We start from the raw sequence: 27,072 nt of genomic DNA on the forward strand, positions 1-27,072 counted from the left end.
GTCTGTTCCATGTCATACTTACCCAGGGACCCGGGATAAGAAAGCCTCCACCATCTGAAACACTTAGCAGGCAAAGGGAAATTCAGAAAACCGGACAGCTGATCTTAAGGGCTTCAGATCTTTGGGTACACACTTCACCATACACACTTCACTTTCTTTCACAATTCACAGGCCAAAGCAAGTCACTTAGCTAAGTCTAACGTCCATGAGATAGAGACATATACTCCTACCGTGCATCCCATAAGTAAGAGAAATGCAAACATTCGATTAATGGCATTATGACTAGAATATTTATGTAATAAGTACTTAACTGAGCTCAAGACTACAACAGGCCAAAAGAAACCAACGCTAGTACGTCAGGATTCTTGCCCTCAAGGAGCTCACAGGCTGCACAGATGGCATCCTCCTCGGTAACTAAATAGACGTCAAAGTGCTCAACTAAGGACGACAGTAGCAATACAAATAAAATGCTACGGAAGCAAAGAAGAGAAAGTGATTAATTAAGCCTCTTGGGAACAATGGAGTTAAAATTAAAAGCTCAGCAAACCCTAACAGACAAGTAGAACGCCCCTTTCCAGAAAGGGGGGGAGATGATCCTCAAACAACACGGGTTTGAATTGCATGGGTCCACTTATTCACGGATTTCTTCCATACGGTACAGTACTGTAAATGTATTTTCTCTTATGGTTTTCTTGACATTTTTTCTCTAGCTCACTTTATTGTAAGAATACAATATATAACACATATAATATACAAAATATGTGTTAATCAACTGCTTATGTTATCAGTAAGACTTCCAGTCAACAACAGGCTACTAGTGGTTAAGTTTGGAGGAAGTGAAAAGTTACATTCAGATTTTCAACTGCATGGGGCACCAACCCCATTGTTCATAGCGGCAAAAGAAACCAAATGAGAAAACACATGAGGATGAAAACACACAGCCCATTTAAATTTTAATAGCAAAATAATGTTACACTATCTTGCCGAGTTCACAGTGTGAAGAGCCTTGAAATCCTAATTGTTAAGGAGTATGGTCTTTGCTCTTTAGGTAGAGAGTCAAAAGGTTAAGAAAATAGATGGTAAGTCTGAAAAATAAACAAAACGGACTAAGGCAAGCTGCATGGCCAAGATACAAATTAGAAATCTTTTTCTATTTTTCAGCCAAGTCCCAATGAGGACCTAAACTAGGGACATGGCATGGGATCAATCTGAGACACTTCACACGGGGGAAAATTAGCAAGACTTGTGACTCATTTCCTACCTCTATCCTATTACTCGTCACATTCTAATATATTAAAACGATCATTACACCTTTCCCCTAAACAGTACTAAAGAATAAACCTGCATCTTAATTATCCCTGCAGCCTTAGCATCTAGCACATTTGCCCACACATGGACACTCAATGTTTGCAGACCTGAACGTTCTCAAACCATTATCTTCCTTCCCTATCTCTCAAGTCCCCTTTAGCAACTGCCAACATCTCTATGGAAACCATATCGATCTCTCAATCCGCTCACCCTGCCTCTCTTCCAACTGGTCACGGTTTTAGCTATTCTGTTTCTCTGATCCCTGCAACACATTCTAGATGCTGCTTTCTCCCTTCTCCTTACCAACAAGTCCACAATTTCTTGTCCCAGATTCCTGGGGCTAGAGGTGTGCCATTAATTCAGAACTTTTCAGATTCAGAAGGTATCATGGTATCTACACAATATGTTATGTGTAGAGATTGGGAATATGCAGTAGAGATCGGGAATAGCAACACACTGATCTTTTGGGAGAAATTCGTAACACACGGATATTTCTGAGGAAAAAAAATATGTAAATGTTCCCACCAAGTTCCTCACGAGTTTAAATCAAGTTTTACTACAACATGAGTTTTGACACCAAACTTACAAAAAGAAAAATACGCTTTCAAAGCTTTTTTTTGGATTTTAGTATTTCAGATAAGGAACTGTGGACCTGTAGTTCACCTGGTCTACTGCAACCGATTTATATTTATATAATCTTTTGTATTCTACATTGACCTAAGATGCAACTCCTGGTACGTAAGGGCTTCTACAGTTTGGTTCCAATCTGCCTTTTTTCCGCCTGATCTCCTCCCAGTTTCCCTCAAACACCACATCTAACTTCACAGGACCTCTCTTTGCTACCCAAACCTCCCCAGAAACTGCCTTTGCTCATGAAGCTTTCTTAGCCCCAAAGTGCTCCCTCCCCAAACATCTACCCATTCTTCGTGCCGTATCATTTTTAATGCTGCCTCCTCTCTACTCCTCCATCTGGCTGTGGCTATTACACTGTTAGTCTGTCATGGCACTTTTCTTACTCTGTTTTGTACCACAGTTTCCTGAACACTTCGGATCATTTCAACGGTCTACTAGCAAAGATTGTGACTTAATTCTTTCTCTGGGTTTCATCAGTATTCTTTTTCTAATTTCTTGAGATAAATGCTGCTAACATCACTGATGTGTTAACTTGTCACTATGATTATGGATGTGTCTGTTTATCCTTTTAGGGGTTATGTTATTGGGTGCATACACGTTTTAGAAATGTTACATACCTTCCTGGAACTGGAACTTTTTATTATAAAAAGTTCTCTTTAAGGGCAACTGGATGGCTCAGTCGGTTAAGTGTCCGACTCTTGATTTCAGCTCAGGTCATGATCGCACGGTTCGTGGGTTCGAGCCCTGCATCGGGCTCTATGCTGGTAGCACAGAGCCTGCTTGGGATTCTCTCTCCCTCTTTCTATCCCTCCCCAACTTGCACGCGTGCACTCTCTCTCTCAAAAATAAATAAACCTAAAACAAGTTCTCTTTATATACAATAGTACCTCTTGCTCTGAGTCTACTTTTTATGATATCAATGTAGCTATATCATCTTTCTTTCAGGCTTATGTTTGTATGGTATACCTTTTTCCATCATTTATTTTCAATCCTTCTGTCTAAGATTATGCTAAATATGCTGCCTCATATTAGCAGCATTTCATAAGGTTGCAGAATTGCATTCAGTTTGATAATCTGCTTACTTTTTTAAATACGGTAGTCTTAACATTTCACATAATAATTGATGCACAGAAGTTTATTTTTAAATGATTTTTTTAATTAAAAAAATTTTTTTAAGTTCATTTATTTTGAGAGGGAGCGCAAATAGGGCAGGGGCAGAGAGAGGGAGAGGGAAAATCTAAAGCAGGCTCCACCCTGGCAGCGCAGGGCCCAACGTCGGGCTCAAACTCCCAAACGGTGAGGTCATAACCTGAGCCAAAACCAAGAATCGGATGCTTAACCGACTGAGCCTCCCAGGTGGCCCTTGCTTGATATGCTGAAGTTTAAATTTATTACCTTACTATTTGTTTTCTATGTGTTCCATCTGTTCTCTGTCCTTTTTTTTTTAATCCTTTCTTGATTTCCTTGATTATTTTTAAGTTATTCCATTTTCTTCCTCTGTTACCTGTTAATTATACTTTCTTTTACCATTCTTTTAGTGGCTACCCTAAAATTACAGACTGCATCCTTGTTAGCAGTCCAACTTAGTATTTCACCTCTTTCTACACAATGCAAGGGCCTTAGAACATTTGACACCCAGGTACTCCCTTCCACCTTACATGTAATTGTCATGTGTTTTGATTACATAGATTTTTACACTCTATAAGACATTATCATTATTATTCTACACTCACACATTTATCTTCTGTTGTTCTTCATTTCTACCTGATTCTCCAAGTTTTCATCTAGGAACATATTCTTTCTATCTGAACAACACTCTTCATTACTTCTTTAAGGTGAGAGACTACTGATGACGGATTCTCTCAATTCTTGTCCGGAAATGGATTTTACCATTTCTTTTACTTTTATGCTCACCTCCTAACATGACTAGTTATTTCTGATGGAGTGCCAGATACTGTTTATGAAAAATCAGAGAACCATCTGATGCCTCAGATAATGTTATCTTTCTCAGAGACAATTTACTTTTGCTTCTGGTAAGCAACTAGAGGCACTAGCCAATCCACACCACCTTAATGCAGTCAGGCATCAGGCTCCAGTTACAACAGTCGGTAACTTACTACTTTTGCTACTGTTGGGATGTGATCCTTCACGTTTGATGGACTCTAATCTCCCAATTTTTATCGCCCTACCCCCACAAGCCCATCAAAACTCTATTAAATTCTCGGCCAATTAGCTTTCTTTTCCAGAATAAACAGGGGCCCCTAGTGGAGAAATGGCTCAAGTGCTAGACTCCCCTCTCTGGGTTTCCTTCTCTCCGATTGTGATCCTATAATTCCTTACACTTTTTATTAGCAACCTTGTCCATTTTTTACATTGTAATCAGTAAAGCGTTGGTCCAAATTATCTAGCCTTATCAATCATTTATCTGCTGTTATACCTAACAGACTACCTTATATACCTGGATGGAAGGCACTGGCTACATCAGGTTTCCCACTAGGAACCCCCATAACCAATCAACCAGCTCAGTTTTTTATACTAACCAAAAAATTGACTGTGACTGAGAAAGGCAATAGGGAGTCTAAGGTTTCTGAACAAGAAAGTGTGCCCATCATATTAGTGTTTTCAGAAGATTACTTAACCAAAGAGTATAGAAAAACCAACTGGGAGAATGCTGCAGACATGAGCCAATACTGACATGGAGAAGAACACCAGCAATTAGACTGAAAGATGACAGAAGCAAGGGAAATGATAGTGTTCTATCAACCTTGACAATCACCTGGAAACAAGGGGCGAAGGAGAAAAAAGGAGTCAAAGATGAACATGAAATCTCAAGTCTGAGAGTGAAAATTATTTGGGTGAAGAGGAATTTAGATTTAGACACGAATATGAGGCATCCACAAGAAGAAATCCCAGTTGAAATGGTCAACAGACATTTGGAGAACCTGGTCTGAGCCCTCACCAAAAGTATGGGGACTGCTAAGAGTTTCAACAGAATTTTCCACAACTAACCAGAATATCGTTCACTAAACTAATAAACCTGTTACCTATTTCCATTCACTGGTATATTAAAAAATCAGAACTAGAAATTCACATTTGAGGCTTTAGAGATACAGAAAAAGGAAAATATATTAATAGAGAATTTATTTAAAGAAGAGAGGAGTTAAATGCAAGGGAGCAGAATGGCTTTAAAAAAACCTGAGGCAGAGGGAGTGGGCAGGGGGATGGGCTAAATGGATGATGGGTATTAAGGAGGGCATTTGTTGTGATGATCACTGAGTGTTACATGTAAGTGATGAATCACTAAATTCTACTCATGAAACTAATATTACACTATATATTAACTAACTGGAATATAAATAAAAACTTGGAAGAAAAAAAAAACCTACCGCAAAACACTATCACAGCTCAAACAATCTAGTAGTAGGTAAAAAAGTATAGATATACATGCTGTGTAGTATAATGTAAGCAGAATACTGAGTAGGGTTAGCTATTTAAGTGATTTTTGAAACTTAATAAACTAAATAACAAAAAAGCTTTTTAAAGTTACTTAAGTGGTAGAAAAGTCATTGTTTCCAAAATAAAAGAACTAGGATTTCCTTTTTTTAAGAGTGAGTGCGAGCAGGGGAGAGGGTCCAAGGAGGAGAGAATCTTAAGCAGGTTCCACACTCCGCGTGGAGCCAGACACAGAGCTCAATCCGATGACCCTGGGATCATGACTTGAGCCAAAATCAAGAGTCGACGCTCAACCAACTGAGCCACCCAGGTGCCCCGATTTTTTTTTTAAGAGTCAACACGTTAGAGTATACAGTTACGCAGAAACATTTAGGTTTAACTAATTAAAATCTTTTGAAATCTCTGAAAACAGTAGTCTCTAGTTTTTAAGTCAATAACTGCGCAATATGTAAGATTATTTCATATACCCTTCAGTCTCCCCAACAGGATATGACTTATGATGGAGATAAATAAGTCACTCTGACACATAAACCATACAAACCTGCAGCTATTTTAAGATGTCCTTGAAAGATAAAGGCCCATGCCCTGAAGGTCTAACTCATGGATTTATCAACACCAGTACTACATTTCTGATGATGTGCCAAATGCAACTCATCCCACTTTTGTTTTAGCAAATTTTAACAGTATTTCATTTCTAAAATCAGAGTTGCAAACAAAACGTTCCACCCAAATTAAACTTTTCTGGCTCATGGAGCCTGGCATATAGTCTTGTTCTGTTCCACATGAAAACTTATGCCACGTATTTGTAACAATGAATAAATCAATAAACAGAATCAACTGAACACTGAATAAATTTATAAAATGCCTAAACATCTAGAGATTAGTGATTGTATGTACCTAATCAGGCTACTCTTTCCATAGGATAGGTCAAATTTAGTTGCTGTGTTGGGAGTATGCCAGACATGACGGATAAAAAGACAAATACAACAGAGTCTGTGCCCTCATAGGAGGACCTGCGAGATGGCCAAACACGGACGCAGAAACAATATAACGCAACAACTGCTCTAACAGGGTTGTCATTGCCAAGGTGTTGTAAGTATCCAGAAGGAAAAATTCCAATGGTCTGTTTTGCTTTGAGGGGAGCGCAAGGAGTCCAGAACATTCCACACAGGTGGACACTAACAAGCTTGAGCCTGGGAAAACAACGAAGAAGCATTTGCCAAGCAGGAAGCAGTAGACAAAATACATTACTTTGCTTAATGCAACCAGATATTTCAGTAAAGCCACTTCATTTCAATGTTGAGAAAATTTACAAGATACCAGCATGTTTAGTCAAGAGGCACACAACTACTGAGTGGCAGAGTTGAGACCAAAACGCAGGTCCCCATGTTTTTACCCACTTCACCAGGCTATTTAATAATGGTTAGACTTTAGAATCTTACAAAAGATATCATTCTGAAGTAAAATATTTTTATAGGCCATATCGCTGAACTCTTAAGTAGAACATGTACTGATTCTAAAAATCAACTACATTCCCTTGGTTTTATATATTACCTTTACATTTATCAATGTGCTTTCCAAAATACTAACATCAAAAAAGATACCACTCTTATGTTTTCGTTTTTAATAAAAATTACTTCATTACCTAAAGTGAAAATTTAGTCTTCTAATATGCTGTATTAGTAAGAAAGGGTGGGGGAAAACAGGCACTCCGATCTATACGTAACTGGTTAGACTGTACGTTGGTACAACTTTGGTGAACTGCAATACGGACGGACGTAGTAAACACTGTAGCACTGTTAGTAACACCCAAAGATTGGAAGCAATCTAAATATTCATCAATCAAAAATCAGTTAAATAAACGAAGGTCCATCAATAAAGTAAGGTTAATGGACAATCAGACATTCATGATAAAGAATGAGAGAGCTCTAGGCACACTGACAGGGACCATTCTCCAAAACCTCAGAAACTTAGTCTCTAAACCTTAGTGACTCCAGAGTACCGACTGGTACCCCAGGCAGCACAGCCTGGGCAAGTAACAGGTTACCTTCATATTATTGATAATTGGTGAAGCAAACACACGGCAAAGATGTAACCAAGTGACCTTCCAAAACTACCAATTTGATTGAGCTTGATAATACAATACTATTGTGCCCTCTAACTTTAAAAATATAACACTGTAACTGTAAGAATGAAAAAACGTCTTACAGTGCTTAATAAGACTAAATACAAGAAAAATCTACTCAAGCAGAAGCTCCAATTTAACAAATGAATTTAGCAAATCAGAGTTCTATTGGTCAAATTAATGATCTACATGTGAAGTCAGGGCCCAAGTGTAATACACATAGTAACATTTTCAACCCACATTTCATAGATATAAATAGGACAAGTAGCATATCTTGCCCTGATAATTGAACTGAAATGGTTTGCTTTTTTTTCTTTTAGAAGATTAATTAGTATTATTTCAATAACAGCAAAACAGTGTTAATAAAAATCATCCTTTTTGAGGATACTGAGTTCTTTGCTGTTCTAATAAAAGCTCTGGTACTCCTGAACACCAAAACCACCTAATGCTTGATGTTAAAAAAGATGATTACATTCAGATTTCTACTAGAAAAAGGTTATTCAACAAGCAGTAAATTATTTATTAGTAAATATTTGATATACATTGCATTCAATAGGCATGTAATGCCTAGTATGTATCTGATACTAGACTAGGTACTAACAACGCAATAAAAACAGCTAGGATGTATCAGATACTGGGCTAGGTGCTAAAGACACAATAACAAAGAAAGCAGACATGTTCCTCTGCCTTCCCAGAAAATAATATTGGGGGCAGGTGGAGGGAAAGGCACAGCTAAACAAGAAGTTATAATACCCAGAATGAACTACAATAATATACTAGGTGTCGCAAAGGCACAGGTGAGGGGCCCCCAAACCCAGACTTGGGGGAACAAAGTATCAGAGAATGTTTCCCAAATCAAATGATGTCCAAGCTGCAGCCAGAGTAAGATCACGCCAGCCAAAAAAATAAGAGGGCAGAGAAAAAGGAAGAATTTTCCAGGCCATCGAGTTAACACGGCAAAAGCCAAGAAGAGTACATAAACTGTTCAAGGAACTGAAGTAAGTTCAATACACAGGAGCAGAGACATAACATATCAGGCTACAGAAATAAGCAGAATCAAATAATGAAAGGTTTCCTAAGTCATATGAAAAAGTCTGAACTTCCATCTAGTAGAAAAATGATCATCAGATTTATGCTTTAGAAACCGTCACTCTGAAATGAAGAATAAAGCAAGAGATGTGAAGACTAGAGGCAGAGTAACCAGCTTAGATGAGTGTTTCAGTGCCTGGGTTGGTAGTGGCTAGTGAAGAGAAGTGGACAGGAGCCAAGAGAGAAATAGGAAGCAAACAAGATCTGGTAGTAAATTGGATGTGAGAAGTAAGGGCAAGCGTAGAATCAAGAATTCGTCAGCAAGTAACTCAAAGCTATCATGCACAGATCCTGGGTTTCATCCACAACTTATAATGCTTAGGTACCAAACTTTTTTGTTAGGGGCGCCTGGGTGGCTCAGTCGGTTAAGTGTCCTACTCTGGGTTTCAGTTCAGGTCATGATCTCAGTTTGAGTTCGAGCCCTATGTTGGGCTCCATGCTGATGGTGCAGAGCCTGCTTGGGAGTCTCTCTCTCCCTCTCTCTCTCTGCCCCTCCCCGGCCTGCTCTCTCTCAAAATAAATAAAACTTTAAAAAAAAATTTTTTTAATATATAAATTTGTTTGTTAAATGAGTAAATATTTCATATTTGGTGGCAAAAAGATTAAAGAACAATTTACACTCTAACAACAGGAAAACTATGTATTTGGCCATGATAAACATAGCTCTGGCTACAATCAAAAAATAAATAAATAAAAGCTACTTAGGGCAACTGTTTGCAGTAAACAAGACCAAGATACCTCAGACCAGAAGGCAAGTGAGGAACAATATCCAAGGCCAAAGCATGCTAGAAACTGTGGATATTCCAGAATTGCTGGAGCACTTCCTAAGTGTGGTATGGATCCTGGTCATCTATTGCTGAGTGACTTTTCTATACATGTCACTTCTGCACCAGAACGAAAATATGATCTGGCCCTGGCATAAAGATAGTCCCTGACCTTCAAGCACTGGAAACTTTACTAAGGCAGGGAGGGACAGGGATCAGAGGCCAAGTGCTTCCTTCAACAGAATACTTTCTGCAACCTGCCCTACCCAAATTTTACAGCTGGGATGATGTTCATCTACAGAGGGTTTATCAACAAAATGTGACTTCACTTGTTTATATTAGCAAATATTAGAAACTACAGGCCATCACCAATCCTCAAAGATAATATCAAAAAAGTTACAGTTAAAAAATTAAAATATACCTACATTTATATTATAAAAGTCATCAAATACTAAGGTTAGCAGAAACAATCAAGTTTTAAATAAAAGCAACGCTGACATAATAAATGGAATCTGTTAAAGTCTGAAGTATATTCAATCTAAAAAGTTCCACAATTTATATCTCATTTTCTAACAAATTACTCTAAAGGTTAGGTAATTTGGTCAATACTCATCTAGGAAATATTTATAAATTAACAAGCCTCCAAATATATATCACAGAGACTACTTTCAACCAGTCCAAAAATCCCAAGGAAGCAAAAATCAGTATGATCAGTTCTTTACCTGCAGCTCCTTCGAGACTCTCTCTAGGTGATTAGTTATCTTTTTAATCAGATCACTGTACATCTGTTCTGAATGCTGCTGGCAGACACATTTATACACACAACTGTGGGGGGAAACCAAAACAGAAAAACCAAGTTAGCAACAAAGAACTTCATTCAACCTAAGATGAATGCATACTTTGGATATACGGACACTGGTCAAATAATCAACTCGGGCCTAAAAAACTGACCAATCACAACTTTTAAATAGAAGTTTACCTTGCCCCAATCAGTGCTCAGATGAAAGAGATACTACCACCAGCTGCAAATCTTTCAGAGTAATGCATTACACATTTTGCCAGTAGTAGATAATCTAGTATCAGGTGAGAATCTGAGAATCTGACTATAACTACTTACAAACTAGCTTCTCACTCACTCTCTCGTTTCAATGAATATCAAAATAAGGGAGAGAGATAATTAGCACCAAGTTTCTAACTCACAAAAGGTTTGCAATGTAATCTCTTTGTGCATCACTTGTGTCGAACAACACAACTGTCGCTTCCTCCTCTGTGACAGGGCTGATCTCATGTCCTACCCCAGGTCCTCACTAATTTGCTGTTTCCATTTACCAGGACCCGGGGAACAAAATAACCAAAGACAGAATTGTGTGTCAATAAACATCAACAGATCGAGCAAGGGTCTCCCTGTGAAACAAAAAATACATTATTTTTGCACCAGATACTGGTCATCCGTGTCTTTTTCACTGACCTCCAAAGTTTCTTCATTATGTATAGTGGGGGTAGCAGGCTGAGGTGGGAGGAAGTCTAATCGAGTTGAGGTTAACTCTACCTTGATTCAAAAGCCAATTCTGAAGCAGAAAGTATAAAATCAAACCTCCAACCACCAAGTGTGGAATATACAAATCACCTATAGAGCCTCACCATACATGTATTATATGCATACCTACTGCCTTAATTCAAGGTGTCATGAATCTCAACATACCCTCTCAAACCCAGGCAAATGAAATCTTGACTTACCTGTATATCTGTTCATAGGATATGGGGATATAGTCACCAGGACTCTGGGTTAAAAGCTGATCTATGGCACCATCCAATTTTGGCCAGTAAGTGCTCTTATAATCTTCAATAGTTATAACATTCATTACTAAAAGTAAAAAGTAAAATAAATATTACTACATACCACATGTAAACACAAATCAAAGCAATTTTGTGCTCTCAAATTCCTTTCACTTATTCTAATTTCTTTGACATTCAATCCCTAAATACAACTCAATTATTATCCCATTTCAAAAACAAGGAAACAGCAACTTTGCCAGGGATTTTAAAGAAGCCATTAATTATGATTTAAAAAGGAATGACCATGAATCCATCTTTAAAAATAAAAACAAAACAAGCAAGTATCTTTGGTTTCCTTTTCCAGTTTTCGTATCTGTTATCAGTGGAGCATTTTCAAACGCACGTCACCCTCAAATACATGTTGCCAATGATGTGACAAGGCAGCCTATCCATGAACCACAACAAAGTTCTGGAAAATTATGAACCTCAACAATCAATCTTCAGCGACACCCCCGAGAAAATTCACGTAACATAGGACTATCCCCATATTATAAGTCCAAATGCTACAGTGACAAAAGAGGTTGCTAGAAACTCGCAGGCATTTTTGCACCACCAGCACTTCCTGGACATTACTAAGGCTCGGACTCAGACTCTACCAACTTACACTTGATAAGCGCAACAGAAAAACATCAACCAACTGGAGACTTGCATTGAGGCTGACCTCATTCCTACTGTCTGGCTCTCCTTCCTTCACTAAAGGTTTCATAAAGTTTTTACAACAGCTGGTCCTAACAACTTTGAAATCCAGGGTGACGGGATTCACACCAATGAAACGCCAACGTTAAAAAGAGCTACTCTGCCCCTGCCCGCTGGAAAAAGGAGCTATCCAAAGAACCTAAAATACCCTGAGTCTTCTAGAACCACCGCCATCTCAAGAGGCAGAAGGTAACAACTACTACATCAAGTATTTTACTACTCATTTTACCAGCAAGTGGGAAGCAAAGAGTTGACTTCCCTAAGAGTACATGGCTAATTACTGTCAGAAGTACCAGATAAAGAAAGCCTTTACCTACTGATTTCCAAATTCAGCTTCAAGAGGTCTCTGATATGTATGTACCACCTGTCATTGTTGCTCAGTATTTTCTTTAAATGAATTCACTTTTTCTTGCTTAAATTTATTCTTTTTAAAAAATGTTCATTTATCTTGAGAGAGAGAGAGAGAGAGAGAGAGAGAGAGCAAGCGTGCATGCACATGTGTGAGCAGGGGAGGAGCAGAGAGGCAGAGAGAGAATCCCAAGCAGGCCCCATGCTCAGAGTGGAGCCCAATGTAGGGTTCAATCCCACGACCTTGAGATCATGACCTGAGCTGAAATCAAGAGTCAGATGCACAACTGACTGAGCTACTCAGGCACCCCTCTTGCTTATATTTATTCTAAAGAACACATTCATACGACATGGAATAATCTTAAATGCATTTCGCCAGTTGAGACTCAGACCAAAATGGCTATTATAAGATTCTCATTTATATAAGATGCCAGTAAAGTCAAACTATAAAAAGGAAAACAGACTAGTGGTTGCCAGGGGCCAGAGGGTGGGGAGGACTGTCTACAAAGGGTAACATGGGAGAACAAACTGTTTTGTGTAGAATCATCTGGGTGGATACGCCACTCCAGGCAGTTGTCAAAACCAACAGAAATTTATACAATAAGTAAATTTACCATGTGAAAATGTAAAAAAACAAAACAAAAATCAAGCAGGATGGAGTAGTAAAGATGGAATGAAAATCTTGACCAATGAATTCCTGCACTGAAGGGAATGAAGAAAGAAAAGTTTTGGCTACATAAAAGGCTAAAACCAAAAGGAACTGTATATGCACGCACACACAGACACACACAAAAGGATGGACGAAGCCAGATCACAGAGGGCCGTAGAGGACATTTTAAAGACTGGCTTTTACAAAGCATAAGAGACTCTTAAAAACTGAGAACAAACTGAGGGTTGATGGGGGGTGGGAGGGAGGGGAGGGTGGGGGATGGGTACTGAGGAGGGCACCTTTCGGGATGAGCACTGGGTGTTGTATGGAAACCAATTTGACAATAAATTTCATATATTGAAAAAAAAAAGATATGTTATAAAATATTAAATAATATTGTCAAACCAAAAAAAAAAAAAAAAAAAAAGACTGGCTTTTACTCTAAGTAAGATGGGGACATCTGGAGAGTTTTGGATGGAGAAGTGATGTGTTCTGACTTGGGTTTTCTATGGGTCATCCAGCTGCTATGTTGGGAGTAAGCAAAGTCAGGAGGCTGTGAGATGATGGAGGTTGAACCAGGTGGTAGCAGTGAGGGTGAGAGAGGTCAGACTTTGTACATATTTTACAGATTGAGCCAACCAGATTTGCTGACAGTCTAGATGTGAGATATGACAGAAGGGTCCAGAATGACTCCAAAGTTTCTGGCCTGAGCACCAAGGATGGGGTTGCTGTGTACTGAGATGAGAATGGATGTAAGAGAAGCTCAGCATATCTGAGAATACAGCAGAAATTGTTGGTGCCCCACCCATTTACTCTGTCCACAAACACAAAGGCCACTGTCAGCGATCAACCGAAAGTGATTTTCTCTTCTATGTGGTTCTAGTTCATTGAATCTCCTATATCACCTAAACCAGATCACATACCCACTCTACACCAAAAGTTGAGGCTTAACGAAGGTAAGTGGCATGCTCAGAAAGAAAACTTCAAGTACAGAAGCCAAGAATTAACATAATCATCCCATGGCACCCCAACTGCTGAGTTCGATGATCTCCACCTCTGCTTGCAACTGGAAAGCACTCCTACTTCTCAACCACAGGCTTTACACTTCAGCAAATCACCAAGTCAAGGATACAAAGGAGAAAAAAGAATCTAAAATGTAAAATCCTGCGGCTGTAAGTACAGAATGGAGTCCCACTACAGAAGCAGTAATTGCTGATGCCTCTCAGGTATCTTTCATGTGGCATTTTTTTTTTTTTATGTTCTGCTTTTAAGTATCTTTGAAAAGAGACTTTAAAACCAAAATGAAAAAGGCATGATCACAGAAGAAAATCTTAAAGCCTATTTCCACATCAAAAAAAGCCATATCTATTTCCACTTTACATTTCCATCTTTAAATATAATATACGTCTATTTCTACATATATTTTGCTTGGAAAATAAATAAATAAGTAGCCAATTCAGCTGACCTTTATTAAATGCTGGCTATTACAGACTATCTGTGTTTCTTCCCCCAAAATTCATAGGGTGAAATCCTAACCTCCAATGTGATGGTACTGGGAAGGGCCTCTGGGAGGTAATTAGGTCATGGGAGTGAGGCCCTCACAAATGGAATTAGCACCCCCAGAGACCTTCCTCACTCCTTATGTAACAGAAGTCGCCAGCAAGAAGACAGTCTACAGGAACCAGGAAGCGGGCCCTTGCCAGACTGAATTCGCCAGCACCTTCATCTTGGACTTCCCAGCCTTCAGAACCGTGAGAAATAAGTTTCTGTGATTTATAAGCCATGCAGTCTCTGATATTGTTGTAACAGCTGAATGGATTAAGACACTAGCTAACATCACTTTCTTCTAGGAAACTAGCTGATCTTCACCATGGTAGCAAAAGAACAGAATACAGACAAGCATCAAGAGAACCAGAGGTAGTATGAAGAATGAGCACATGTTGGTGTAAACTCTTAGCCAAAGATTAGGAAGGTTTTTCATGCCAATCTGCAATCAACACTTAAAATGACAATCCAAGAAACTTCAAGGTATCTATTATTTCCTTGCTAATCTCAACCTAATCCCTGATTTAAAAAAATATATACACATACATACAAAGCATGTGTTTGTATGTGTGCAGTATGTAGCCTTGAATTTTAAAACTAGATCCTCTTGTTAGAGAAACGTAGTCAATCACTCTCAACTTTGTCCACAAAAAAGTTCAGACTGACCGAAAGAAATATAAAGCATGGACGCTGAACAAAAATTACCATTAAATTTCTAAATTTTATCTAGGTTGTGTTTTCCAGCTTGAAAATAATGCACTACTTTTTAAGCAGTTTAAAGATACTAAAACTCAAAACCCAACAAGGCCCAGGTCAGTAATAAATGAGCAAAGCAGGCCCAGTATAAAAATCAGAACAATGAGCATTTCAATGAACTGAAGAATGCAGTGCTCTCTAGAGACAGTCCAGTTCAAAAAATGTAAAATCCCTAGTGTTAGCCTCAAAACCTCATGTCACAAGACTTAAACCTAGAAACACATATTTATTAGATAGCAAGTTCATGCAGTCTAAGTCCTGCTGAGAAAGTTGCTTAGTTGATCTTTACTAAAATAAAGTGAAATAAAGTCTAAAACACATGGAATAGTTGAAATCTAAGGTTTGGGAATATTAGCAGGTTATTAATAAATAATAAACTATTAGAGATATATAATTCATACCAGGCAGGAATACATATGTTCAATTCTCATACTTATTTATCCAAGTAATTCATCAAAACTTGACATATTACACACTGTCCATCTTCCTCAAACTAGACACTCGCCCCCTGGAGGAGGAATTTACTACTACAGCCCCAACTCCCGCCAAAGAGTGCCTAGCACATGACAAGTACTCACTAACACGTGAATGAATTTACCGAAAACCAAAATAAATGCTTACTATAAAAACAGCTGATGGCATACCACTTAGTGGTTGCTCTGGAATTAAAGTTTAAAGCATATTTTATTTCACACAGACTGAAGTAAACCAGGTTAAGTTCTACTATTCCTTTTGAATTTCTTTGTTATTCGTAAGGAAGGGGAAGATATATTCAGAAATTATATCAGGCATTATTAATTTATACTTGGTCTACTGCAAGACCTTTCATTACCTTATATTAGTGGTTCTCCAAGCGTGATACTCAGAACAGTGTCAGTATCATCTAAACTTGTTGTAAATGCCAACTGCCAGGCCCTAGCCCAAAACTACTGAATCAGAAAGTTGGAGAGGAGCGGGCAGTGAGTCACAATACAGGACTCTGTTTACCAAGCACCCCAGGTGATTCTTACACCTGCTCAAGTCTGAATGAGACCCACAGCCTAATGCTACTCCAGCAGCTCAGGACAGCCAGGGTCACAGGTATATTCGGAACAACCTGTAGAGTCAAATAAAGGTGTGAATGTATCAAAGAAGAATGGTGAAACAACAGCTAGAAACTGTTTTCATATCAAAAATTCCTTAACTTTATATATTCCTCTATGTCTCTTTTCTTCCCACCAAGAACACTGCCTTCATTCAGAATTGACTCCTGAAGAATACAGCAAAGGCAGGGCAGGGCGCCCAGGGGACTCAGTGGGTTAAGCATCAGACTTCGGCTCAGGTCACCATCTCACAGTTCGTGAGTTCAAGCCCCGTGACGGGCTTTGTGCTGACAGCTCAGAGCTTGGAGCCTGTTTCGGATTCTGTGTCTCCCTTTCTCTCTGCCTCTGCCCCAACCCCCTCCCCGCCCCCGCCCAATGCTCTGTCTCACCCTCAAAAATAAACAAACTTAAAAAAAAAAAATACAACAAAGGCAATTACAAATTAAATGATTAAGCCAAATTTAATAGGCCAAATTATGTCTCAAATGCAATGACTTCTTAGATTAACTATAATTAATGACAACCAGATAAGATGACAGAATGGACTAGGGCAAAAAGCTCTGGGTTTTCTATTTAATTCTGGCTAGTGTATGTGATCTTGGGAAAAAAAGTATGACTTCTTCATCAGTGACAATCCAGTAAACCTGTGTTGTCCAAAACATTACCACCTGGTAGAATGCTCTACTCTCTCCAGCACAACGGGATGACTGAACACTTTCAAGTAATGGACAGAGAGAAGCTGAAGGCCAAGAACAAAGCCTGGGAGTTGGGGGAAAGTCCGTGGGAATGAAGAAAAGGAATAGAATAAAACAGGAGACTCTGAAGCAGAACAAAGTAATGTATTCTAATAAATAAATGGGGTGTTAACTAAAAAAAAGAAATTTCCAATTATTTATTTCTCTCAAAAGGAAAATAACTTGATACTGGCACAAGAGGTGGTTAATACTTAGCCGTTCGTAAGAGAACTAGCTGGTTTAAAAAAAAAAAATAGTAACAGGGGTTACCAAATACTTTAAATATCCTTTCCCTTAGGAGAAAAAAACCCCTACAAGTTAGGTATATTCTGATTTGCCAATAGAGGAGGGTAGCTAATGTTAAGTCCTAATGAAGCAACTGTTTCTTAAGTAGGCAAAAACCTGGGGCACCTGTGTGGCTCAGTAGGGTGAGTGTCCAACTGTGGCTCAGGTCATGATCTCACAGTTCATGGGTTCAAGTCCTGCATCAGGCTCTGCCCTGACAACGTGGAATCTGCTTCGGATTCTCTGTCTCCCTCTCTCTCTGCCCCTCACATGCATGCTCTCTCTCTCTCTCTCTCTCTCTCTCTCTCTCTCTCTCAAAAATAAATAAATAAGCATTAAAAACAAAAAAAGCAGACAAAAACCTTTTAAAAGTTCCATGCTTCAGGCATTTGTTTAGGAAGTTTCTAAGACTTACAGTTTGTGGTTTCATTCAATTAAATACTATGGACAATATAAAATGTCTCCTGTGATCATTAAGAAATCATTCCATGTAAAAATGAAGTTACATTCACATAAACAATTAAATTAACACTACTATCTTATATTTATTTCTGTAAGTCCTTATTAATATTGTTTAAAGGTTCTGTGCTTCCCACCCCATCCTATCCTCCCCAAACAGAATCCACAAGACTTTTTACATACTAACTATATGAAACTAAATATATAACCTGCTTTGCCTTGCTTAAAATAACATGTTTCTTTCCTAAAAACACTGTAAAACTTGTATAGGAAAAACATTTCATTATTGTTTTACTGCTTAAAAATCCACACATTTCTGGGGCGCCTGGGTGGCTCAGTCGGTTAAGCAGCCGACTTCAGCTCAGGTCATGATCTCACGATCCGTGAGTTCAAGCCCCGCGTCGGGCTCTGTGCTGACAGCTCGGAGCCTGGAGCCTGTTTCAGATTCTGTGTCTCCCTCTCTCCCCCTCCCCCGTTCATGCTCTGTCTCTCTCTGTCTCAAAAATAAATAAACGTTAAAAAAAAAAATTAAAAAATCCACACATTTCTCAATTTGACAAAATGTAATGAAATGTAATGATGCAAATGTCCTTCATCACTACTTGATCAGAAAACCAGCTACAGCAGCCAAACAGCAACAATGAAATCTACATACCTCTAGAAGAATTACTACACATTATTGTACAATTACAACATCACACTTGAGACTGTGACACACATCCTAAAACGAACATGTTATAACAGGATATATGAAAAGGACAAGGGCTATCATTATAGCTCTAATTCCAACTAATCCCAAATCTCTTAATATTCATATAGAAAGTATCTGTTCAACTGAATACACAGGTATAAACCATGCCAAGTGCAAGTCTGCCATAGTTTTAGAAGTCTGCTGATTTCCTCAAAGACTTAAGTCAATCTCTCCATGACATTAAGACCAGGTAAATTTAACTTTGAAGTAGTAGCATAAGGCAGTGTGTGCTGAGGTGCAAGCATCAAAAAGTGAGCTAATTTTGCCCTGCAGGACCCTGAGAAGTTCAGGGCTCGAAGACGGGATACAAGGAGTATGGGTTAGAAGCAGAGAATGGGCAGTGGGAAGGAAGGAAGTGAAGATTGGTTGCATATCTACAGAAGTGTCATTCTGTGCAAAAACTGAAAGATAAAAGCCTGGGACTCTGAGACATAGATACATTAAGGAGGTAAGGGGTACCTGCACAAACATGTGTGTACAAAGCACAGGGCTGATTTAAGTAAAAGCCAAAGTCAACAGAAGAGGGGCATCTGGATGGCTCAGTTGGTTGAGTGTCCAACTCTTGATTTCAGCTCAGGTTATAATCCCAAGGTCATGGGATTGAGCCCCGCATCAGGCTCCGTGCTGTGTGGAGCCTGCTTGAGATTCTCCCTTCGTCTCACTCTCTCTTTCTCTCTCTCTCACTTTCTCCCTCTACCCCTCACCCCCACTTGCTCCCTCTAAAATAAAAAACAAATAAAAAGATTAAAAAGTCAACATAAGAAATGCTCAAACATCTAATCCTGATCCTTTTCGTAAATTAGGGAATGCCATGGACCAGGAAAAATGTACTTTACTTCCTGTTCCACTTACCCCTCCCCCACCATTCTCCCAGAATGAAGATCCTCCCTCTAGAGAAACTCAACAGTGCCAGAGAAAAGATATTCACATACTAATATTTGGCAGTTCTCCAACAAAATAGTAGCTCTGCATCTAAATAGCCTAAAATGAAGGCCAACACTTATACTTGGTAAGGTCCCTTGTAAACACAGAACTACCACAATTAGCCTTTTTCAGTTTTAAGTATGAACAGACCACTACAGATCACCAATATCTGCAGAAAGTTGACATGAGAAATCAAAACAAAAATTGAAAAGATAAAAAGAAAGATATGAGAACTTCTTAAAAACTTTTAAAAAACCTATATAATTACTATCTTTGGAGATGTAAAATAAAAACTAAAGACTGCCATGAAAAAGAAGCAATCCAAATGATCTTAATGTAAAAATATAGCAACTGTTAAAAAAAAACAACTGAAGAAAATATCAAGAAATTCTCCCAAAACATTGAGGAAGAGATTAAATATAGCAGAAGTAGTTAATAGAAGACAAAAACAGGAAATTTAACGTATAACTACCAATAATTCCAGAAAAAAAAGAAAGAATAGAAAAAACATAAAGGGAAAAAAATATTGACACATTAAAATAACACAACATCCCAGAAATTTTCTCAAAGGGAAAAAAGGTCACATACAAAAGAACAAAAATTATTTTTTTAATGAAATTTATTGTCAAACTGGTTTCCGTACAACACCCAGTGCTTATCCCAACAGGTGCCCTCCTCAATGCCCATCACCCATTTTCCCCTCTCCCCCACCCCCCCATCAACCCTCAGTTTATTCTCAGCATTTAAGAGTCTCTTATGGTTTGCCTCCTTCCCTCTCTGTAACTTTTTCCCCCCTTCTCCTCCCCCCTGGTCTTCTGTTGAGTTTCTCAGGATCCACATATAAGTGAAAACATATGGTATCTGTCTTTCTCTGCCTGACTTATTTCACTTAGCATAACACTCTCCAGTTCCATTCACATTGCTACAAATGGCCAGATTTCATTCTTTTGCATTGCCAAAGAGTATTCCATTGTATATATAAACCACGTCTTCTTTATCCATTCGTCAGTTGATGGACATTTTGGCTCTTTCCATAATTTGGCTATTGTCGAAAGTGCTGCTATAAACATTGGGGTAGGAGTGCCCCTCTGCATCAGCACTCCTGTATCCCTTGGGTAAATTCCTAGCAGTGCTATTGCTGGGTCATAGAGTAGATCTATTAATTTTTTGAGGAATCTCCACACGGTTTTCCAGAGTGGCTGCACCAGTTTGCATTCCCACCAACAGTGCAAGAGGGTTCCCATTTCTCCACATCCTCTCTAGCATTTACAGTTTCCTGATTTGTTCATTTTAGCCACTCTGACCAGAGTGAGGTGGTATCTCAGTGTGGTTTTGATTTGTATTTCCCTGATGAGGAGTGACATTGAGCATCTTTTCATGTGCCTGTTGGCCATCTGGATGTCTTCTTTAGAAAAGTGTCTATTCAGGTCTTCTGTCTATTTCTTCACTGAATTATTTGTTTTTCGGGTGTGGAGTTTGGTTAGTTCAAAAGAACAAGAATTAAAATGGCACCCGAAGTCTCCAGTGTAATACTGCAAGCTTAAAGTCAATGAAGCAACGCTTTAAATTCCAAGGAAAAGTTATTTTCAGTTAATAATTCTATACCCAGTCAAAATATCAATCAAGGGTTAAAGCAGAATTTTTAGACACGGAAAGACAAAACTTTATTATATATACACATTTTCTCAGGAAGCTACTAGAAGATAAGTTCTACACACACACACACACACACACACACACACACACACACACACCGGAAAACACTATCTGGGAAGCCCCTGAGTAGCAACTGGGCAGTGGCCCTAAAGAATAAATAGAAACAAGATTAACAGTTTCACAAGCAGACAAAAAGAAAATACTGATTAATGGAACATTTTTAAAACACCAGTGACAGATACATGGTGAATCTGATGAAGCCACTGAAGAGTTTTAAAAATAAGTTTGACACATTATGTAAGTGTAAACAAAGCAACTAATAACGAAGATCTCTGTGTAGGAAAATGTAATCCGAATGCATTCCTGGCCATAATCATAACGTAAAGATGGCTTATTAATTGAACCAAAAATTGTGGTATTAAAAGAATTGAGGGGGTAAGATAGGTAGAAGTATAAGAGAACTAAAACCTCATATTAATAACAGGAAGCCAACAGATCATATAAAAGTGAAAAATTAAGCAATAACAACAACTGAAGTATGTAGATAAATACTAGAAGAAACAGCTAAATGAACAAAAAGTTGACTCTGAGTTAGAGGGTTAGGAATGGAAAGTGGAAGAGGAGGGAACCACTGATTTTCATTACATAGGTTTTCATACAGTTTAAGTTTTTAAATGATAAACCTGTATCTTAGTAAAAACAAAGTTTTGTGCTGTTTTCTATTAAGGCCAATGAGTTTGGTGAATCTCAAATGCTCAGAAAAACAAATGTACTGGAAAGAAATTTTAGTTTCAGTATTTCAGGATTTCCAATATTCTAAGGCACACGGAATGAAAAAGCTCAGATTTTACCAACTGCGCACTAAACCTTTCTACATGACTATTCCACAGACCTTAAAAAAGACACACACACAGAAACACACACACACACATACACACACCTACCTATACTCTTCCCATATCTATATCCTCCCTCCTTCACCACCAAATTTTATAGACTCTAGTCCCCAAATATTTCTAAAATCTGAAAAATGATCTCTTCCAATGCTTTATTCCTTCACATCATCATTTCTTGTCTAGACTACAACAAATTACAACCCCCTAGCTAGTTTCAAGGCCTCCATTCTCTCTCCTTTCTAATCTAAATTAACATGCTAAGACAAATTTTGCCAAGTTGACTCTCTTAATACCCTCTGTGGCTCCTATTCCTACAGGAGAAAATCCTATCTCTAACATGGCAAGCCCCTCACATCTACACACCTTTCTATCCATTTAGGTTTAATTTGTACCACTCCCTCCTCAAACCCTGTGTTCCAACAATTTCAACTCTGGGTCTTAAGCACAGGCTGCTCCCTCTGCAAAGGAAGTCTCCTTGAGCCCAATCCTGCCTCCTCAACCCACCTGACAAACTTTTATTGGTTTTCATAAAGATTCTCTTTTTCCTCTATGCTACCATGCACTTATATAACTTTACTATAGCATTTAATCATAACGTATCACAATTATCTGTCATCATCTTCCACACTAACCTCTATCTCATCAACAGAGACTAAAGTATTACCCTGGCATACAGAAGACCCTAAATAAATATTTGATGAATAAAATGCCATTCAGATGTCTGGTCAGAACAACTGCAACTACAAAGTATGGACCTATATATAACTCTACCCATAGAGGTTAATAGCCTAATGACTACAAAAGTAGAAAGAAAAAGGGAAAGCCAGTTTCTCCTGCCAAGACATGTTACAAAAGGCTATCAAAAATAATTTTTATATGGTATTTAACAGTTTACCATGTGATTACATACCGTCTACAGCTTACAGAGTTACAGTTTAAAGAGGAAGTAAGCACGGCACCTGGGCAGCTCAGTCTGTTAAGCGTCCCAACTCTTGGTTTCAGCTCAGGTCATGATCTCACAGTTCATGAGATCGAGCCCCACATTGGGCTCTGTGCTTACAATGTGGAGCCTGCTTGGGATTCTCTGTCCTTCCCCTGTTTTTGTGTTTGTTCTCCCTCTCTCCCTCCCTTCTCCCTCCCTCTCTCTCTCAAAATAAATAAACATTAAAAAAATAATAAAGAGGAAGTAAGCAGCATTCATTTCCTTTAGGGATTTGGGACTGGGCCTTATATAAACATTACAATGACTTTCCCTTAAGGTTTCATCAGTGTCACTTTATGCAATACATGTCAAAAATGGCAAGACAAGACTCCCAATGAGATCCTGAAATCTGGCCAATCAATCAATATCATAGTGCCACTTACTGTGGCACAACTCCACTAAACTGAAAGGTAAGAAAATACCCAGTAACGACCACAGATGCTATAAACAGAGCATATTTTAAGACCTGAATGTATTAACTGATACGCTTGCCAAAGGATCAACCAATCTGGAAACTGGCAGATGCAAAGGGTAGGATTTACTAAAATCAGTTAACACTTTTCATCCAATTCAAAAGTCCATTTTAACACATTTTTAATCATTAATTTAAAAAAAAAAAAAACAGAGTGATTTCACGGAGTTCAATTTAAAATACCGTGAAACTTTTGTTTACCTGAAGAGAAACATTTGGTGCACTAGGTTAATCACTCTCCTGAGACCACTGCACAGTATTGTCAGTCAAGGCAAGATCCCCCCCCCCCCCCGCTGTCCCTGTCTTTATCCGTCTTTATCCCCTCACTGCCTTTTACCCTCAAACCCCAGTCCCACCTGCCTCCATCCCCAATACTTTGCAACAGGGAACCATTCATTCCACTCTATTTAATATATTTGCAATATGAGCAGATGTGACGTGCTACATCTGAGCAAAAGCTTTAAAAGCCATTTAGTGCTTCTGTCCACTCTCCTCTGTTTGCCTCTGCCAAGAGTGACAGGACCCAGAAAAGAGCTGCTCTTGCAAATGAGAGGACATGTGAAAAGCCACAGCCAACTGCCAGCCACAAATATAACATGAGCAAGAATAAACCCGCGCTGTTCCATAAGCTCCTGAGATGTGGGGAGTTATTATCACAGAAAGCTAACCAATGTAGAATGTAAAGCTGAACTAAATAATTACACTTCCCAAATCGGATTCCACCAATGAGACACATCTGAGTGAAATCTGGAAGGCCAAAGTGAGACAAAGGATGTATTATTGCTGCCGGTGATTCTGGCAAGTCAAGAGACGTTAGAATTTGTGGCATCCCAACTCCAAGTTCCAGGGTCTGGTGACCAGCTTCAGGGATGAGGGAGGCAGGTGTGACGACGTAAGCATAGTGGTGTCGCAGCACCAGCAGGAGCCTGCCCTCAGCTCGAGTGGAGCAGCCTCACTGACTTCTATACCTCCAACCTCTTCAACAATTTTTCAAGGACCTAATTCCAGTATTAAATCTCTTCTTGCTTTGGATACCTAGTGATTGCTTGCACTGAACTATAAATGATAAAGTATTTGGTACTGGAGTAGTTAAGGACACACTCTCATAAGCTAGGAAGCTGGCTCTGGTTTTCCCATCTAGTTGGATTTTTTTTTGTTTTTAAGTTTATTTCTTTTGAGAGAGAGAGAGAGAGAGAGAGAGAGAGAGAGAGAGAACGTGAGCTGGGGAGCAGCAGAGACAGAAGGAGAGAAAGAGAATCCCAAGCAGGCTCTGCGCTGGCAACACAGAGTCTGACATGGGCTCGAACTCATGGGCCACGAGATCATGACCTGAGATAAAACCGAGTCAGATGCTTAACCAACTGAGCCACCAGGGCGCCCTGCGATCTAGGTGGATTTAGACAAGGATGACAGTGCCAACATCAGATAACATAATACAACAGGACCTGTCAGGCAGCAGTAAAGAGTTAAATGATCACCTATGGATACCCAGAATAAAGTTCTTGAGGAAACGACATGGCAGACTGTTCTGGCAGTTATGATGGAAATGAGAAACACAGACTGTGGGGTAAACTGATTCTGGTAACAGGTGAAAACTTTAAGAAAATGATTAGCTCAATGAACAAAGACGAAAGAGCATCCGTGACTGTCATAAAAGAATCTCTTAATTCTTACAGGCACAGGGTTGACATAGCTCAAAAATCAGAAATAGAATGATCCTGCAAGTTACACACAATAACCATACAAAAATAATTTAAATCTTAGATAAATCTCTTAAGTGAAAGGGTACTGACTGTGAAACAGTACGACCTTGAGACTTGAAATGGAACCAGTCTGGTGGACTCTGATCAATCTGGGAACTCTGACCTCACAAAAGTCACTGAGCCTTCCCTGCCTAAGAAGTACCCGTCCTCCACAATATGAGGCTAGTCTTTACCTAACTGAAGACTCTGTCATGACATTACCTGAAACCTACAAGGAAATGCAGATCTCCACATGCCTTACCTACAGGCTGTCCCTAAACCTCCAACTAAATCAGATTCTCCAGGGGAACAAGTACTAAATATAAACCAACGGGAGTCAGCTTACATTCCAAAAAACACTACAGACTCTTGGAAGATTCTAAGATGTCCAAAGACATTAATATCTTATGTTGGAGGGGTGCCTGGGTGGCTCAGTCAGTTAAGCATCCAACTTCAGCTCAGGTCATGATCTCGTGGTTCATAAGTTCGAGCCCTGCGTTGGGCTCTGTGCTGACACCTTGAAGTCTGGAGCTTGCTTCAGATTCTGTGTCTCCCTCTCTCTGTACCCCTTGCCCGCTCACACTCTGTCTCTCTCTCAAAAACAAACATTGGGGCACCTGGGTGGCTCAGTCGGTTAAGTCTCCAACTTCGGCTCAGGTCATGACCTCACGGTTTGTGGGTTCAAGCCACAAGTCAGGCTCTGTGTTGACAGCTCAGAGCCTGGAACCTACTTCAGATTCTGTTTCCTTCTCTCTCTGCTCCTCCCTCACTCATGCTCTGTCTCTCTCAAAAATAAAATAAACATTTAAAAAATTTTTAAATAAATATTTAAAAATTAAAAAAAAGAAAATACTTTATGTTAACAAAAACCTAGAGAATACACATGGGATCAGATTCTACGGGTACTGAGTAGAAGGAAACACAACTTTAGATAACACTTAAGTTATCAAAAGGAATATACTCACTAAAGATTATTTATTGCACTACCTCAAGCAACTAGATATGGTTATTACAGTTTGCTCCGTTAACTGGCTCAAACCTGGACTCAATGATGGCCTACATTAAAAACAGCTCGATCTCCTGCTGAATAAAAGCAGGATTAACAGCAGATCAGATACCAAGGAAGACGTAGCAATGGAAACTATCTGAACTGAGGCACAGGGAGGGGGAAAAAAAACCGGAAAAAGATAATGATCAGAATCTCGGTGATTCAGGGTACAACAAGTGGTCTAACAATATGTGTAACTGACGGGGAGTGGTAAATCTAAATACATACATATATTCACATATACATATAAAATGAATGATAATGTTCCAAATTTGACAAATTCTTTCTTTTTTTTTAATGTTTATTTACTTTTGAGAGACAGAGAAAGAGCATGAGCAGATGAGGGGCAGAGAGAGAGGGAGACACAGAATCCAAAGCAGGCTCCAGGCTCTGAGCTGTCAGCACAGAGCCCAACGCAGGGTGCGGGGCTCAAATCCACGAACTATAAGATCATGACCTGAGCCAAAGTCGAACGCTTAACCAACTGAGCCATGCAGGCACCCCAAATTTGACAAATTCTAAAACCCTACAAATCCAAGAATCTCAATGAATAAAAAGAATAAACATAAAGAAAACCCTACCCCAAGGAATGTAACAACCAAACTGCTGAAAACTTAAGGCATAAATGAAAATCCTAAGAGCAACCAGAAAAAAAAAGACACGTTAGAGAGAGTAACAAAGATAAGACTATACAGACATTTATTAAATAAGAAACAAGGCAGGCCAGAATACAAGGAAAAACATCTTTAAAGTGTTGACAAAGAAAAACACAACAAAACACAAATTGCCCATCTAGAAATCTATATCCAACAAAAATATCCTTAGAAAATAAAGGTAAA

The 27,072-nt window shown here is 38.9% G+C and overlaps 1 protein-coding gene across 4 annotated transcripts in view; it reads right to left on the minus strand.

Annotated features, from left to right (window-relative positions):
- The window catches only part of CACUL1 (CDK2 associated cullin domain 1), an 82,868-nt gene that overhangs the window by 44,975 nt on the left and 10,821 nt on the right, over positions 1-27,072 (minus strand). For all 4 annotated transcript variants that reach the window (XR_006194812.1, XR_006194810.1, XR_006194811.1 and 1 more), the window contains exons 2-3: positions 11,110-11,236; positions 10,095-10,197 (exon numbers count right to left, since the gene is read on the minus strand). Coding sequence is in view for 1 of the 4 variants with exons in the window: in XM_042909156.1 (XP_042765090.1) it covers positions 10,095-10,197; positions 11,110-11,236 (230 nt within the window). In the remaining 3 variants the exon portion in view is untranslated. The remainder of the gene's footprint in view (positions 1-10,094; positions 10,198-11,109; positions 11,237-27,072) is intronic.

This window comes from Panthera leo, chromosome D2 (genome assembly GCF_018350215.1).
Source record: "Panthera leo isolate Ple1 chromosome D2, P.leo_Ple1_pat1.1, whole genome shotgun sequence".
NCBI classification, from domain to species: Eukaryota; Metazoa; Chordata; class Mammalia; order Carnivora; family Felidae; genus Panthera; species Panthera leo.